Source organism: Gobius niger, assembly GCF_951799975.1.
Source record: "Gobius niger genome assembly, chromosome: 19".
In the NCBI taxonomy this organism is placed as follows: domain Eukaryota; kingdom Metazoa; phylum Chordata; class Actinopteri; order Gobiiformes; family Gobiidae; genus Gobius; species Gobius niger.
The window spans coordinates 8,776,210-8,794,555 of NC_136870.1; the positions used below are offsets into that span (position 1 = coordinate 8,776,210).

General features: G+C 41.3%; 3 protein-coding genes across 3 annotated transcripts; 2 read left to right on the forward strand and 1 right to left on the reverse strand.

Annotated features, from left to right (window-relative positions):
* Positions 1 to 113: 113 nt before the first annotated feature.
* Positions 114 to 10,613, reverse strand: plbd1b (phospholipase B domain containing 1b). Its single transcript, XM_079577811.1, has 11 exons — positions 10,478 to 10,613; positions 9,877 to 10,102; positions 9,719 to 9,802; positions 9,495 to 9,636; positions 8,125 to 8,271; positions 7,690 to 7,834; positions 6,563 to 6,763; positions 4,656 to 4,796; positions 3,474 to 3,659; positions 3,010 to 3,116; positions 114 to 369 (listed from the first exon to the last, which is right to left on the reverse strand). Exons 1-11 carry the CDS (start codon positions 10,542 to 10,544, stop codon positions 193 to 195), a joined length of 1,623 nt encoding a protein of 540 aa, XP_079433937.1. The 5' UTR covers positions 10,545 to 10,613; the 3' UTR covers positions 114 to 192.
* Positions 10,614 to 12,742: 2,129 nt separating this feature from the next.
* cby1 (chibby 1, beta catenin antagonist) lies at positions 12,743 to 15,229 on the forward strand. The gene is made up of 5 exons (XM_079576704.1): positions 12,743 to 12,840; positions 13,124 to 13,225; positions 14,200 to 14,305; positions 14,568 to 14,680; positions 14,774 to 15,229. Exons 1-5 carry the CDS (start codon positions 12,835 to 12,837, stop codon positions 14,837 to 14,839), a joined length of 393 nt encoding a protein of 130 aa, XP_079432830.1. The 5' UTR covers positions 12,743 to 12,834; the 3' UTR covers positions 14,840 to 15,229.
* A 346-nt stretch (positions 15,230 to 15,575) lies between these two features.
* Positions 15,576 to 17,903, forward strand: pdap1a (pdgfa associated protein 1a). The gene is made up of 6 exons (XM_079576974.1): positions 15,576 to 15,714; positions 16,240 to 16,322; positions 16,399 to 16,476; positions 16,559 to 16,680; positions 16,760 to 16,911; positions 17,030 to 17,903. The coding sequence occupies exons 1-6, from the start codon at positions 15,702 to 15,704 to the stop codon at positions 17,062 to 17,064; spliced, it is 483 nt and encodes a 160-aa protein (XP_079433100.1). The 5' UTR covers positions 15,576 to 15,701; the 3' UTR covers positions 17,065 to 17,903.
* Positions 17,904 to 18,346: the final 443 nt, after the last annotated feature.

An 18,346-nucleotide genomic window follows, 5' to 3' on the forward strand; every position in this document is an offset into this window, starting at 1 on the left:
CCAAAAACAAACTGTTAAAGCACCTATACCTGATGTTTTAGAAACAGTGAAACTACAGATCATGAACTTCCATACGAATATGCGGCGACGATGCCTGAGAAGATTAATTCTAGGAAAAAACATTTAAATCTAACTAAACTGACCTCGACTCCACAAATGTTAGGCTCTTGTGGGTGCGGGCGCTCGCGTGCACTATGGCCGGGACAGCGAGGGCTTCATGGTGACAAAACTGAAGTTGTACACGTGTGGCAGCCCGTGGTGAGCCGTGGTGTTGAAGAACTGCCACGAGAAGGGCCGCAGACCTCCCTGTGTGGTGGGGCCGTTCACCGCCTCCATGGCCAGCTGGAGAGCCATCTGGTGCTCCGTCACCTGCACCGTCACCACCGCGGAGAGAGAAGACACTCTTGTAATCTCTTTACTGACCCCTCTCTGCCCTAATGACATTTACTGTGCCACGAGGGGACTTTTGAAAGGGCAGTTAAAGCCAAATTGACCTTAATAAAACAACGGCATCTTCCCAAGACATCTTTACTGACGTCCAATGGGATTTCAATTGAATCAGCATGTGGGTTTACGAGAACAAAGAGGAGGACAGTGTTTCCTTTTCTTACAGACTTGTGCATCAGGAACAATACTGTCAGAAGCTTCAAGCGTTCAAGCGTAAGGGCGTTTATGGAATCTGATTGGCCAACCCACTCAAAGAGGAAAGGCATCAGAGGGGTCAGAACCTTCAATCAGTTTTATTATGTATTAACAAGCTCATTATGGATGAATGGCCATAAATAAAAAGAACTTGAGCCAGTAGTGGTGCGTTCCTTATGTCTCTGATTTCAATAATATATACTTATAGAAAATACCTTCATTAAAAATAATCTAAAAATAATAATAAACCTTTATTTAACCAGGTATATCCAACTGAAATGACTACAGATTAGCTGAAGCTTTGTTGAGACATTTTAACAACTATAAAACACTTTAGTTGGTATTCCTTGTTGGACATAAATAAAGTATAATGGATGTGTAAGAAAAATCGGTAACGCTTTACCTTAAAGGCACACTGCGCAACATTTTGGACTATACTGTTGCATCAACACAAAACATGCTCCTAATGAACAGCTCAGCACAGAAAATGCAGTGGGTAATTAAAGAATGGATTTCTATGAGGACCTAACCTTTTTAAATCTCAAATCCTGCTGACTTTAGTCACATCTCCATGGAGACGAGCCGGAGACGCACCCACTCCCGGCAAAGTTACCGTCATGTCTTAGGAGAGGCAAAAGCTCATGTTTGTACATTCATGAGGTATTTTCCAATGATCTTCAAATATCTATCATAAAATAAATGCTTGTATTTAAATTTCATTGATTGGGTAAAATTCGGCGTGGTGTGGCTTTAAAGGAATAGGCCACCGTTTTTACATACTGAGATATGTTCTTACCTCACTTTAGCCGAGTTAATATATCCCCGTCTGGTCTTTGTCTGTGCGCTCTGCCAGGCAAACGGAGCACATACGCAGCCTCTCCCACATGTCACATAGCTCCAAAAAAGCTCACGATAGAAGCTACCAAGCTCTTCCACGTGTTCCCTATTTAAATAAAGTTACGTGAAGTGTTTTAATGCGAAGTATATTTACACAGAAATGTAGCATGTCGATTTTATAAGCAGATAAAAAGCGGTACTATATTGTGAGGCGTAATGATACAAGGAGTAAAACGTCCACACAGTAACTCCTAAAGGTTATTGACGGAAGTGAGCGGGGGAAGTCTTTAGGAGTTACTACGCGGACGTTTTACTCCTCGTATCATTACGCCTCACAATATAGTGCCCCTTTTTATCTGCTTATAAAATCGACATGCTACATTTCTGTGTAAATATACTTCGCATGAAAACACTTCACGTAACTTTATTTAAATAGGGAACACGTAGAAGAGCTTGGTAGCTTCTATCGTGAGCTTTTTTGGAGCTATGTGACATGTGGGAGAGGCTGCGTATGTGCTCCGTTTGCCTGGCAGAGCGCACAGACAAAGACCAGACGGGGATATATTAACTCGGCTAAAGTGAGGTAAGAACATATCTCAGTTTGTAAAAACGGTGGCCTATTCCTTTAAGGTGAGCTCATTAAGTATTAATAACATATTAATAAACATTAGTAGTTAGGCCATTAATAATATGCGTATAAAGAATGAATCTGCTGCTATTATACTTTTATCTGTTAACATACTAGCAGGCTATTAATAATATACTTATAAAGATATTAATAGGTTGATTATTATATTGTTATCATGCTAATAGGCCATGAATACCAGTCTTATTCATAGCCGACCCTAATCCTAACCCTCAGACTAATCCTGACCCTAAAAAGAATAATAATGCTAATTAAACACTTAATTAGCACACCTTAATATAAAGCGATATAGAAAAGTTGTTATAAAATATGATTAAAACAACCCCAGCAGAGGGCAACAGTCTCTCCGTGCCAAGAATAACAAAAGTCTGATGAAGGTGTAGGGACTTTGAAAACACTCAAGGAGCTTCATGAATCACAATGTTCTGACGCCATCCAGTGTTTTGAGAGCGGAACAGGGCGGGCGATAGACTATATACATGCAGGTTTATGATCGCCTATGCAAATACAGATATGCTTTTGATGAGCTTTAATTTACATGGTTAACTTAAAAGCTTTAAATACATACAGTTTAGTCTAATATAAATCCCCTTTAAGACAACAGCGCACCGTTCCAATAGCTTGTTCTTCTTCATGTGTGTTATGACAAGTACAAGATACAAGTACAAACACATTTTTTCCCGGGCTACATGCACTGCCAGCAGCTGCAGTAGCCTGGCGAAGGGTTACTTTGATACAACATGACAGGAATAGGTGTTGAAAGCCCTCCCGTCCTTTCATTTCCAATTGCACCGCGTCTGAAGCAGCTCCCCCTCCCCTCTGTCCAGCTTAAGAGGTGGTTTCATCTGCATTTCGGTTTATTGACTTGAGTAACGTTAGCGTACCTTCGTGTCGTAGCAGCCTCCGGGCCGCGGCCTCCTCTGTCGCAGGTCGTTACGGCAACAGATGGTCTTGCAGGGATGTCCCCGGGTGTACGGATCTCTCTTGTAATCTAAAACAAAACGGCGGTGATTCTGGCTGCTTCTTCACAGCACGGGGGGCATTTTCATAGTTTTCAGTGACATAGTGAAACATTGTAAATAAAGAAGAATACAATAATAAATACACATGAGTCTAAATGACAGGTGCTGTAGTTGGCAAATACTAGCTTGTGAATTTAAGGTTATTTATTGACAGCTAATATACATATGTAAACAAATGTGTCCAAATGTGGGATTTCCTAGTCATTTCTTTTTTTTCATTTTGAGATTATGTCAAAACAAATCAACTGTGGGCAAATGCTTCAGAAAGTGCAGTGCCACCCGTGAGTGAGTGAAACCGGGAACAACTGTCCCACAGCTGTACATACTGTTGTATCTCATGAGCTGTTTGAGGGACTCCAGGTTGTGAACCCTGCCCTGGTCTCGCCGGAGGATTTTGGCCCGCGGGGAGAGGTCGTACGAGAAGTCTTCGCCGAATCGTCGCCACATCACGCCGAAGCCACTCAGGTTGTAGATTTCAGCGTGGAATGGTATGTTGTAGGACGGCCAATAGCCTGGCACAGAGAAGGTTAGACAAAGAGCTTGTGACTCCATCTAGTGGCGCGGAGTGGCGTGACAAGACGTTTTCAAGGGCTACATCTACTTTTACATTTTTGTTTAACCTCTTAACTCCCACCTGAACGGATCCCATTGGCTTTACCCTAATCAAAAAGCTTCTTGGGAAAAAAGCACCAAAACAGCCACAAAAAATGAGAAGAAAACAAGGATGTAAACGCAACAAAAATGTGACAAAAATTCAACAATAACTCAACGGAAAAAAATGACAAAAATTCAGCAAAAAGACAAAAATTCAACAAAAAAAATGACAAAAAATCAACAAAAATTCAACAAAAACTCAACAAAAATGTGTGTAAAAAAAAGAAAGAAAAAAAAAAAGAAAAAAGGTGACAACACAGCAACAACGCAAGGAAAAAGGTCAGTTTTGTGGGTCTTAGCTTTCAAATGAGGTGTTACACAGGCCTATATAATAGCCAAAGAGGACAGAATGCATTTGGTTTAGGCGGGTGGTAAGTAAATAGTAAATAGTAATAGTAAGTAGTATAGTAGTAAGTATAGTAAGTAATAGTAAGTAAATAGTAAGTAAATACATGTTTTATATCCAGTTTATACATAGTTTAGGTGTTTTTTTTGTCCAGTTTATTCCTGATATGATCTTTTTTTTCTTCTTTTTACTCACATTTGTAAATTGCAGATTAAAGTGCTTCAATAGAGCACTTGCACTAGGCTTATGTACCTCTCTTTACAGACCCTGGGATTGTGTCGCACATGGCTTATGAAAAACCCATGGCTATCTTAAGGTGCAAATTACTAGTGGCAGCGTTCACACAAAAGTATTCAGAGTCACACTGCAGTTAAAGGAGTTGTTCCTCTGCTCTTCTGTTAACTCATATTAGTTTGGCTAATGTTACTCTATGGATTGAGACGATACCTGCTGGCCGACATTGCTCATATGACATACCAATCTTTTTTTTTTTTGACATGACTTGTACCTCTGCGTAGAGCCTGAGTCTGGTCCGAGTGCATGACTTTGCCCGGGATCTGCTCCACCACAGTCAGCGCGCCGTCCCGGATGCTGTGACGAAGTGTGATCCTGCTGAGGTCCAGCACCATGTACTGGCTGTTGTATGTACCTGTTGGAGGCGATAAGAAGAAAACACATTTGACACATCAAGACAGGCAGCGTAACGTTTGCACAAAGCAATTAATAAGAGGGATTTTTCATTCAGGCCAGACTTAACTTGGGCGGATTGGTAAACAATTTAAAGGGACTTTACGGAGTTTAAAAATGGTAAAATGATCTCATTTCTTCCCCCAAAATGTTCCAACAATGTCCTAAGGTGTAGAATGAGCCCAAACCTGTTCACCACAACTGCCTCTAAAATCCTGCACATTCACTCAAAAAGTTGTTACTTGGGGTCAGAATTGCCGTCATGCACGAGCTTAAAGGGATATTTCAGGATTTTTTGACATAGGGCCTCATTTCCTAGTTATCCAGAGTGTTGCTGGTACCTGGAGATATTTATTTTGTAATTCATGCAGTTCTTCTGTTTGAAGAGTTTCGTGGTGCTAGGCTAATGCAAGGCTAGTGCATTTCTATGGTATCAGCTAGCCTGCCCTGCATTAAAAACAGTCTGACCCGCTCCACAGAGCACCTGAGGCAAATCACTTATAACGCCAGACTAACCTGATAATTTTTGGAATATAACTGACCTGCATCACATGAATGATCGCATTTTGAGGGACTATTTTCTAGCAGATCACTCCACCGCTGCGTAGCTTATACAAACACAAAGCTGATGCTGCTCAAATACATTTTATTTTAGATGCAAAATGGTTCAAATTATTCTATCGACACAGACATTTATATGGTTAGTCTGGTGTTATAAGTGATTTGCCTCAGGTGCTCTGTGGAGCGGGTCAGACTGTTTGTAATGCAGGCTAGCTGATATTGTAGAAATGCGCAGCAACACTCTGGATAACTAGGAAATGAGGCCCTATGTCAAAAATCCTGAAGTATCCCTTTAATATAGAAGGTGCAGTTACACGTATGACCTGAGGTGGCAGTACTGAGTATAAAATGGCTAACTTGCATCTAGCCCCTTTAAACTGGATGTCAAATTTTGAATATAAATTTTAATCCGACCACAAAAACGGCCACTCTTTGGATATATGGAAATTCCTGTGAGCTATTCGTATGCAAACGACGGCGTAGTCATTGTGGTGAGTGGCCTCATAATGGAGAGGCTAAAAGTTTCCCATGTTATTACACTTTACCAGTAGTTGAGACCTAGCTTTTCTCAAAACACTAACTAGACCACATCTTAAACTTTCCGAAACATCTGGATTACTCGGGCGCTTACGGTCTCCTGTACTGGCTGTTCTCTCCACTGGGCTGCCATAGCAACGTGACGCGCAAGATCAAAGCACAACCCCAATTAACACACACACACACACACACACACACACACGCACACACACACAGACGCACACACACACACACACACACACACACACACACACACACACACACGCACACACACACACACACACACACACACACACACACACACACACACACAGGAGCAGTCTAATCTCCGCGTTGGGAAAATTGTCCGGCGAAATATTTTACACAGCCGAAAGGTAATCGCTCAAGCACTCTCTCTCTCTCTTTCATCTCTGCTCATTTCTCACACAGTCTCTCATCTCAAAAGTATGTGCTTTATTTAGCGTTAGCAGCAAAGCAAAGCGTCCCCCCCCCCCTTTCAAGTCAGTAGGAAGTTGGTATTTTTGGAAGTCACCAAGAATTGCAGAATTGAGAAGTTGTCGTGTGAGTTTGCATGAGTAGGTCCCGGCTCTTGGTGCTGAACCGTTCCCAGCGCTGATCCTTCCCTTGTACCTGAGTTGAATTTGGAGAAGACTCGCGCCCACTGCTGGCCGGAGCGTGCCAGGGAGTTGGCCAGACGGACCCGGTGCCAGGCCAGCAGGCTGTGGGGGCTCAGGGAGGAGAACAGGGAGGAGTTGAACACAGTGATGGACGTCTGGGTCATCAGCAGCCCGCTCCCCAGCAGGTAGAAGTCGTCCAGGGAGGTCAGGAAGCCTGTGGGCAGACACACACACACTAAGGAGGAGCTTGATAATAGCAAATACATCCAAATATTCTGGAACTTAACCCCCACCTGAACCAAGCACATTTTCTATAGTTTGCTATTACCCAAATTTTCAAACTTCGAAAAAGTGTCTAAACAACGACAAAAACGAGACAAAAATGAAGATGAAAACCGAACAAAAAAAGCTGCAAAAGAGCAACAAAAAATCTCCCCAAAGTTATGTCATGTGACTTACACAAAAATGCAACAAAACCGCAACAATAAAGCAAAAAAAAAGCAATGAAAATGTGACATAAATGCCACAAAAGGGAAAACAAAAAAGTGACAAAAGCGCGACAAAAAAGTGACAAAAAAATAATCCCAAAAACGCGTGAGTGCAAAGATTCGTTTAGATCAGTTTTTAAGGTCTCAGCATTACCCTGACCTAAAGCTTTAAAATGTTTGCGTTTAGGTGTTGGGTTAGTCCTGAGCCGCTGCGACTGAGCCACCATTGTAGTGGTCGGGGAAACCTACTTGCTTTTTTATCTGATCAATAGAAGGATTTTAGAATCACTAGTGTGCTAGAACCTGAAATGTTCTGCAGCTTTAAGGAGGCCTCAGAGGACAGACGATCATTCATAATTTCACATTGCCCAGTAATTTCTTCAGCCCGTGGCTTTCTAAAAATAGTGCCTCGAAACCACTTGTGTTGTGATAGAGATGGAACCATGAGAGCATTTCTATTGCCTGGCGTCCTCCTGTCAAATCTGCAGGGAGTAATGGCACTTTGGACTGGGGAGCTCACTTAAACATGACAAGCAAAGCAGGGCGTCCACGTTAATGTCAAACTGTGTAACATTTCATTCACTAGATAATAATAATCAGTTCTGTTGGTTGTATTCATCATGAGGCAGATGATTAAGAAGGTGGGGTGTACCTGGGTAGCTGCTAAATGACATCCTCCCAGTAGCACAGTACGGGTCTGAGAGCTTGAAGTCCCAGTGTTTGTAGAGTCTCATGGTGGCAGCGTACGTGTACCAGCTGGAGTGGCCCACGAGCAGGTTCTCAAAGCCAGGTAGGACCTGGGGGAACAAAGGGAACCGGACAAAATCCCATTTATCTCGAAGAACAGAGAGATGGTGCAAAAAAAAAAAAAACATAAGCCACATTTTGACGATGCACATTACTCGGCCTTTGCTGCAATGGAAAACTCCTGGACAACTCAGAGCTCACACAAACTTCCAGACTTTGTTAAATTAAGTGATAAACTGTGTAAACTTGTGACTAATCGACCTTTTATGCTCGGTTTAAGTCGTGCACAAAGAGAGCGATTAGTTGAATGCGGTGGAGAAGAAGTGCTCTCAGGCCTGACCTTTATGAGAGCGGTGCAGTGGCCCATCCCTGTGGTCCTGAATGCCGCGGGGCCCGAGGAGGAGTTGGAGCGAGGGGTGAAGGCTGGCACCAGGTCCAGCAAGTCGCCGACACTGTTCAGGAGCTGGACTGAGAACACCGACAGAGGCTATGGGGGCACGAGAAGGAACATGGAGGATAAATATTACTTTGTACAGATATCGTTCTGCAAAGCATTTACTGTGAGTCTGACCAACAATAAGTCAGATGATGCACTGGTCAAATGAGTGACTATGGGTGACCAACAAATACAGTAATTGGGTCATTATCCAACATATGGGTATTTTCTGGCCCGAAAAAAAAGTGCAATATATTTACAAAAAATTACCAAAACCTGCATGCAACAAAACATTGTGTTAAATGTTTCAGATTTTGCATTTAGGAAACTAAACTTATTTTGTCCAAGAACAGTATTTAATTAGAAAAAGGGAGGATTATATGTTACATTAAGGTCATGTAATACCAATGACGTTGCATCAGACGCCTCCGTTTATTTAATGTGTGACAGTAACACCAGTGACAGTAGCACCAATGATGAATTTCAATGAAATGTTCCTTTTTCTCATGTTTTCTCATCATTCTAAGTGAAGAGGGTGTATCACGATATAGCTGTATAGTTTTACCTGGGAGCCTGTTTTTTACCTTTTTTTTTTCTTACTCTTAGTGATTAAAAAACGTCCTTCTTTATATTTCCAGGAAAGAGGCTTTTAACTTGATCTATTTTATCCTGACAAATCCTGGAAAGTAATGCTGAAAACACCAGTGACACAAAACTGAGGGACAGAGATTTTTTCTTAATTATTTTCATTAATTTAAGGTCTGCATATTATTGAAGTCCATTCTTTGTTTGTTTAGAATTGGCAAGAAACATATTTATAGAATATTGGAAATTCTTTAAGTGCAATTAAAATATTCCTTTTAAATGCACAAAGGGGAAAATTCTATGTCATTTTCCGGGGTGCGAAGTGCAGGGACAGGTTTTTTGCCCATAATTTGATAATGGCCCAATTGCTCATAATCGGTTGTTTTGTTTGAAGTAGCAGCATACCAGAAGGGTCACCTGTTGATTGAGTGTCCAGAGTTTGAAAAGGATTCCAGCTTGTGTGTCTTAACTGTCTTGCATTTGACATCATGAGCCAGAAGGAAACATCCTGACTTTTTTATCCATAAGAGCATCCAGTGAATTGCACCTTAAATCGTCGTCTACTCTGCCGTAACAAAAGGTGTACAAATAAATAAATAAAAGGGACACCGACAGAGGCTGTGGGCACAGGAGGGACACACTTGAACGGGACGGGTGACATGCCCCTCAGCACCTCTTCACTCACAGACCTCTCTCTGTTTGCTCTTGGCCCACTGTGCAGCTCCTGCCTGGAGACCATCCAGCTGGGCCAGGATCAGGGCCATGTGCTGCCACAAGGGGTCAGTGTTGCGCCTCAGTTTCACCTGCTCTCTGGCCCACAGGTCCTGTTTACTGTAAAGAAAAACACAACAACAAGAGTGTAATGATATACAGTCAACAAATAAGAAGTAAATCCATTATTGGTCTGTCTTACGTTAAAAATCTTTTGACGGAATTCAGCACAACGTCATCTTTTATGAGCTGTGGATACATGTTGCTATAGTGGCTGAACATCTGCCTGAATAGTAGAAAGCAAAACTATTTATGTGACAGGTCCTTTTCTAGGTTATTTACAACCCTTAATGGACTGACTCAGCTGTGAGGAAACCTTCCAGGTACCCAGCCAGGAAGAAGGTGGTCACATCGTCCTGTGGGCCTGTCCCGTGGCCAGCAAAGATCTCCAGGACGCTCCATCCTGACAGCAGCAGAGAGTCGTTGAAGCAACCATAGGCTCCCCCGTCTGTCTCCATCACCCCCTCCCGCAGGACGACACTCTTTTGGGCCGCATCCCAATACACAGTGGCCTCTTTGAGCTTTGCTGCCACAGGACAAGGGATGGAGTTAGATAACATATATTATATAAGGAAATAAGTAGGCTATCATCCTCACACCCAGAAATGTCTCGTTTACCATAATTAGAATAAATAGTAAATATATTTTTAAAATGTAAATATTGCACATTATTAACCAACATCCCCTAGTGGAGTATAGCATCCAAGTAGGATTACAAGTTTATTATCAGCAGTTATAGTAAAAGCTTTTTGGATTGTAAAAAACAAAAACAAAAAACAAAACAAAAATCAGAGACCACAAGGGTTTAGAAGGAGAGAAGGCAAACATATTTCATGATCACGTTCAAGACTAAAGATCCCCATTTGCAAAGCCAATCACTATAAAGTTATAAATGACTTACTGTAACTTTGCACGGATGCCACCAATGCACTGAGCAAAACGCAAATTGGTCTGTTCAATTTCTTCATTTTTCCTACGGCTTCAGAGGAAAAGCATCGCACTCGCAAATAACTTCCCCGGGATCCAAAAATGCGCTTTCTTCAGACACGGGACACATGACAAAAATATACCACCGCAATCGTGAAAGAGTAATGGAAAACAATAAAGCGATCACCCCAGATGGGACTCGAACCCACAATCCCTGGCTTAGGAGGCCAGTGCCTTATCCATTAGGCCACTGGGGCTACGTAGCGGTGGGCGTGGCCTATGTTGTATAAGAAGCTAACAGATAAAAGGTGGCGATCAATAAAACATGTTAAAGAGGGGGTATTATGCTTTTTTCAGCCACATAGCACCAGTCTATAGGACACTACAATGATGACGAAACCTTCTGTTGGTCTGTCAATGCAGTAAATTAGAATAACTGCCTTGTATAAAATTGCTCTTTCAAAATGGCGTTAGCAAATGACTTGAAATAGGCCTCTGTCTCTTTAAGAACCTCTGACCCTTTCCGACACGCCCCCTCCACACGCTGTCTGTGGCATCACAACAACACTCCGCTCGTTGTCTCAAGTATTGAAACTACGATCGGTGCATTTTAATTTTTATTGTTGGAAAGGACCTACTGTTTATCACTTTGTGAACAATGGCCACACAGGATATTATTTGGAAACAAACCTTCCACACCGGACGCTTGGAAGGGGCTCTTGCCTGAAAAATAACTGCTGTTTGGAGGCTATCTCTTTGCATCTGCCATGCCCTATGGATCTCTAACTATACCCCCATGGACGACACCAGGATCTGCAGGAGCCCATACGATTCAAAGACGGACATTATCTGTGCAAGTGGACAATGGTTTTTCGAGGTTACCCGTTAGCTTGTTATAATCGACTACAGCTCATTGTTGATGAAAAGTCTGTAATAAACCACAAATGTGTAAAGCCAGGCTCATTGTGTGATCATCGTAAAGGCTGCTTCGAGTAGTTGCCGGCTTTATTGACGTTATTTGTGCATAATATGCTGCCTGTTTTCAATGAATGTTGTGAAGGTGAAGGTTGTTAGCTTGTCGCGGCTAATAGTGCCTTAGCTCCGGGAGAAACCACTCGGCTACGACTCACTGTAGATGAAATGAGAGCAATAAACTACACAATCAACAAGCCAGGCTCCGTGTGTGATCATCATAAAGGCTGCTTCAAGCAGTTGCCTGTTTTAGTGACGTTTTCAATGCATAATATGCTTGTATTCAGTGAATTTTCCCGTTAGCTTGTCGCGGCTAGCTTGTTAGCTCCGGGAGAAAACCACTCGGCTATGACCCATTGTAGATGAAATGTGAGCAATAAACTTCCAAATCAACAAGCCTGGCTCCGTGTGTGATCATTGTTAAACGGTTCTTTATGTGTGTGGTGGTTTTATTGACTTTATTTGTGCATATTTCTCGTTTTCACGTGATGACTCGAGGTTTAGCTTAGCATTAGCTTTCTCCGGAGGCTCTATGCATCATCAAGGCCCAGCGCAGAACCAGACACTGAAATAAGTGTTCTTGTCACCGGTTTTAATCCTGGGTGTTTCGGTAACAGAAACACTGATGTGTGTCTTTGTAAAAGTCTGCTGTGGCTCCGGTTCACAACACATGAAGCTAATCCTCCATGATGACTCTGTTTACATCTTAGGGCTAGACACTGCGGGGAGGGGGTTCTGCTGAGGGGCAGTGGTTGGTTACTCGGCTGGTGACGAAAGGTCGGAGGCGTATCCTGGAGGTCGAGGGCGTTTCCTGAAGGAATCAGGCGTTTTATCCCTAAAATGGCCGCCATCAGAGTTTCTACAGATTACTCGAAAATACGTGAATGTGCCAAGGCAACACTTCAGGCATGGTTTTAATGAGGGAATGACTTAATAACATGATGTAAAGCTTGAAAAAGTCGATTTTGCATAATAGGCCCCCTTTAAATTATTGTACAACAAATTATGTAAGAATTAAGTCCTTTCCATTTGTAAAATATAGCCATTTCCCCCATATTTACCCAGGGTTTACGAGTCACGTGGTAATGTCGCTCATTCCATAAGTGGGGGAGGGTTATTACCATGATTTCTATTATGGTCATCTTTTGTTCGAGACATTTAAAAGCACGTTTGTAATTTTAAACAGCTTGAATACGTTTTGCAGGTAATTACACATAACTTAGGCACTGTAGTTAAAGCTGGTCACATATTTGCCTTATTGCTGCCATGTGCCCACCCCCGCGGAACAACATGGAAGTATCTGAGTAAATAAATAAATAAAGGCAGTTACCCTTGTAGGATTGTGCTTTAATTGTCCACATGGAGGTAAATATCTGAAATATGCACTGTGGCAATTCAACTGTTAGCGAGCCCTCGAAGTTACCAGCATTTTAAAATACGTTTATCAGGTATGAGTTGTGAGTGCAAATGAGTAGAGCTACGTTAGCCGCTTAGCATTAGCATTAGCGCAGTTCCTGTCTGTCGCGTTAGCAACCGTAGACGCTTCGTGCTCTGTAGGTGCTTTAGAGCAAGCTCATGCTTTTGATGCTAATGCGTGTCATTTGTTCGTCTAATTTGTTACGGCTGTGTTTGTAATGTTACTTTGCAGGACATTAAAAAGTCACTGAGAATGCCACTCTTTGGAGGAAACACGTTTAGTCCGAAGAAGATACCCGCTCGGAAAGCTGCTTCTCTGTCGAGCCTCCACACTGTGAGTTTACAAAATAACGTCTTTTTTCAATCAATCAGACATGCTTTGTCCCCGAGGAGCTATTACAAGGCATACAGAGCAGTAATACACAGCTAAGGACGACACATAAACTACCCTGACGTCACCAACTGGCACTGATTTATTTACATGTCATCATATAGGCTATATTCACTAAAAAATCCAAAGTAGTGAAATTACTTCTACTGTTACTTGGTAGTAGTTGTAGTAGGTAACTGTAGTACATATACTTGTTCTTATTTACAAATGTTAAAATCTGTTTTACCCAAGTTCTGAAGTTTTAAATAATTTTTACCTTCATAGTTTTCAAATTACAGTAGCAGAATCCCATTAGTGATACACAGAGTTATTCATCTAACGGCACTCTACTAGGTCTCATTAGCCTTGATTTAAAGTCAGATCTTGCCTTTGGTTCGTCATAATTTAGATAATACACTTTGGAACCTGGTTCAGTTTGGGTTTTGTCCTTGTAAATGGAAGGCAAAATACATTATGATGACCCTGGCCCACCTGCCACTGCTTGGAAAACGTGTAGACTGGCTGGTCAGAGTTCGGGAATGTGATGTCATATCGCTAAGCATTATGGGATTAGCGGCAATTGTAAACTAATGGAGATTTTAAAAGTTAAAATACTGGAGTTATTGTCCACATTAAAACACTTGGACACCACAGTGAGTTAGATGTATTTACCAGCAGTAACTCAGCAGCTAACGGAGTTGTTGTTTCTCCACCTTTTACACTGTTTTTAGCTAATGTTAGTCAATGGAAATGTATGCTAACAGCTGCAAAGATGGCGGATCTCCATGGTAACTGTGGACATTCCCGAACTCTATAACACTGTGGGACATGTTTTGGTGGTGGAAATTAATGACTGCTTTACAACAGTCTTGCATTAACGTTGTATTATCTTTTACATGTGGAAAATATAAATAACAGGTGTCCCTTTAACCCCCCAGTTGGATCGATCAACAAGAGAAATAGAATTGGGCACTGATTACGGACCACCCTCAATGAAAATTGGAAGTCAGACTTTGAAATTTGAAGCCGGAGAGTGGATAACAGGTAACTTTCTTGAATATCCTGTGAAAAGTCATATTTGTAAGGACACATCCACACACTTGGTCAAGTTGAAGTGAACTTGGCTGCACTACCAGGGATTTTTTTTTTTTTTTTTTTTGTGCAGCTTGCATGACTTTGGTTTGCACTAATGCTTAAAGATCTTAAGCGGAAGTAAACTGACCCTATGATCCCTACGATTTTCTGATTTTCTGAGTGTGATTGTGAATAAATCAACCGTATATTTGTTATCTGTTTCCCTGTTTAGAGTCCGGTGGAACTGTATCAAATAAAGAAATGCAGAAACTCAAGAAAAGAAATACGCAATTAGAAGAGGAAAACAATCTTTTGAAATTAAAAATTGAATTGCTTATGGACATGGTAAGGAGTCCATTTCTCTTTACATTTAGTCTTCAACTTTTACTTGGTGTTATTTTGTAGTAATCACCTTCACCTTTTTGCCTTTCATTTCAGCTGACAGAGACAACGGTGCAATATCACTTGATACAGAAAGAAATGGAAGAAGTAAAGCTTCACTGAAGAAAAATATAAGGCACTGAGGAGAGAGAGTCCTCATTGTGTCTGTAAACTACATATAATAGAGATCAGTTATTCAAGATGTGTTTCAGAAAATATGGATTTGCATTTAGTGCATATGAAAGGTTAGACCATTTGTTTTTATTACCAGATCGTAAATATTTGAAAGAGTTTGCTAAATATGTCTCACAAAGTTGTACTGGGTTTGACATTTTTGTGATGTTTATTATCCTTTTTTGGAAATGGGCAATGAGTGTGACATACAAAGAGGTAGAATTTCCATAAGTGGCACAGTGAAAACAATAGATTAAAGTTCCTGAGCCGCCATTTGTCTACAATAAAAAAAAACTTCGACTGACTGAGAGCTTCTTTCACATATTGTAACAATGGGCCATGTGCAAGTTCTAATGTTATCAGTAATGTTGACAAAGTTCAACCGTTTTTTTAATTTTATTTTCCTTAGCTGTCCCGTCAAACTAAATAATTGTGAAAACATGTCATATACGCTGGGACAACTTTTTATTGCGTTAAAATCATTGACAGTATATTTAGAATCCACTTTTTTTGCCTGCATTTTTACAAAAAAACAATGTTTAATATATTGTATTTTAAAGTCTTTGTAAGTAAATATTTTAGTTTGTTTTTGTAATTTAAACCAGCCTTATCAGTTGTAAAAAATAAAAAAAGATAAAACGCTTACCCTGCTCGTGAGCGCGGAGTCCCGGACTGCGCATGCGCGGGGTTTTGTGTGACTGCGGCGCCAGCAGATAGCGGGTGGCATTAGCCTTGTAACATTAGCTTCAATAACTGTCACTAAGACCACCTATATTTTAAGGCACCGGGTGGAAGTATCCGAGTGAAAGCCATGCCGCGTGGTGGTGAGTGTTTTCTTTGTCACAGAAACGTCTGATATGAGAAAAGTTGAGTGTAGCTAACAAGTGTTAACCTAGCTCATGGTGTAGTTAGCTGACGAAACACAGCAGCCGCTCACATGTTTAGCTTTACGTGTGCTAGCCGGCGCAGCACTGTTGTTAGCTAGAAGGATTTAAGACTGTGCCAACTGTGATCGATATGGTAACGTTTTACTTTTATGTACCTGCGAAGGTCTCCTGTTAGTTTACGCCATGTGTTGAGCAATGGCGCGTAGTCTGTTAAAATAAACAAAAGGGCTTATGCCGTCATTATGATACGTGTTATGCAAGTCATAACCAGAGTTTCCCAAATACCACACCCTTTTTAATTCCTACCTGATCCTAATTGGACACACTGATAAGCCCCTGGTTAATTGCAGATTTCTAAATGGTCATGGACTGAAACGATGAAACTACTGTGATACTATTTCCTCAACATTGTCAAATATGGCTTGCTGTGCTTTGTGTGAACTTGAATTGTTTTTATTTCAGGGAAAAAGGGCCACAAAGGCCGAGGAAAGCAGTTCAGTAATCCAGAGGAGATTGACCGACAAATGCGAGCTCAAAGAGAGTTGGTGGGTAAATCATGCTGTCATATATTATTGTCATTATTATACTTAAGGTGCTTGAGTAATTGTTGTGGTCTTTCAGGAAGAGAAAGGGGCCACAGCAGAGAAAGAAGGTGGTTCAGGGTCCGAGGAAGAGAGTAGCAGTGATGATGATACTGACGTGAGTAGTCATCGCACTAGATGCCTCACAATCAGTGTAAACCTCGTCTTAAATGGACTGTCCCTTGTCTTTTCTCTCCCAGAGAAAAAGAAGTGGAGTCGAGGGCCTTATTGAAATCGAGAACCCCAACCGCGTGTCCCAGAAGAGTAAGAAGGTCACCGAGCTAGACGTTGAAGCACCGAAGGAGCTGTCGCGCCGAGAGAGGTAGCTCATAGCTCCTGAGGTTATTTGTCACGTTGTTGCATGAGTTTTAAACCAATATTCTCTTGATACACGTTGTCAGAGAGGAGATAGAGAAGCAGAAGTCAAAGGAACGCTACATGAAGCTACATCTCGAAGGGAAGACGGAGCAGGCCAGAGCGGATCTGGCGCGACTGGCCATAATCAAGAAACAGAGGGAGGACGCTGTCAAGAAGAGGGAAGAACTCAAGAAGGGTAACGCAGCAGTTCCATTTCATTAGACCTTGTTCAGTAACAGAAACAAGCCATCACTTTTCTGCACATTTAGAATACTATAGTGTGTGAATCGTCTTTTCTTTTTTTTTATGTTTAGAAAAAGAAGCAGATGACGCCAAAGGAAAGCGCTAGGCCTTCACCACAAAGCACGCACACACAACTCTCAGGGGGATGGAGAAAGACTGAAGATTGATATCCGAGTGGGACCAAGCGGAGCGCAGTCACGGCGGGGTGTTCCACAAAGTCATCCCTGAGGGTCTCAATGAAGGGCGCTCAGAACCGGGATGCCAGCTGGAGCCGCGGTGGACGAAGGGGAACGCAGCTGTTGGGATTCCTCTTATCTGTTGACTTATCCTTGAGAATCGAGGAGACATTTGGCAGGTTTTCCAAGAGTTGAACAGCCTTTTTCTCTATCCTCTCCACTTCTTTTTTTTTTTTATTATTGTAAAGCTGCTGAAGTTATTCTCATCCCCTCATTGTATACATTTTACAAGTTTACTCAGTGACCGGTATTACAGTGAACATCCCTGAGGGTGTTTTTTTGGTGCTTTGACTTCATGTAGTCAGGGTTTTCAAGATGGCGTCAGTGCAGGTGGACTCACAGCATTCATTAGACAAACTTCTCTGATGCACTGTTTAGTTCAGGTATTAAGTCACTGCTACCTTCATGACCAAACTGACCAGATGTCAATGCTATGTAAGCCTTTTTTAATAAGAAGTAAAAGTAAAGGAAGCATATTATACATTTTAGAATGACGTGTTTTTCTACAAATTTAATTTTTCCCATTTACAAGGTATTCGTTTGACTAAGGCCGTAACGTGAAACCTTAAACATTTCCATTATAGAACTGATCAAAATTACTTGAATGACCTGCAATAAAAAGATTTACCATTATTTGTCATTATTTGTTCCACCGCCTTGTTAAAGCTTTTTTTTCTTCTTTTTATGAAACATAACCGTGTCTTAAGTTGCCTTTGTTTTGCTCCTGTATTACGGCTTACACAGTACATTTGTTTATCACATACAGCTATAACTACTTATGCTAAGTTGATCATACATTATGTTCAAATGGTTAATTCCTAAAGGTGTCTTGCAATCCTGGTCATACAGGGAGGCTACCTTCTGTAATTGAAAGTTTTTAAATAAAAGTATTGAGTATGACTCCTGTTTAATTTGTTCTTGTAGGAGAATTACATACTGTAGGCTTCACGAGGAGTCACGTGTGGGATCTTGGAGGTACAGCGGGAGTCACAAAATTAATTGCAGAATTCGATACTTTCTTGATTTTCCACTCATTCATTAAAATGACATGTACAGGATCACAACACTGAAAGTTTTGAGTTTCCATGTTCGCACTAAGAAAAGATGGGTCAGGCCCTATATTTTCTTTCTTTTTTTTTCTTTCTTTTTTTT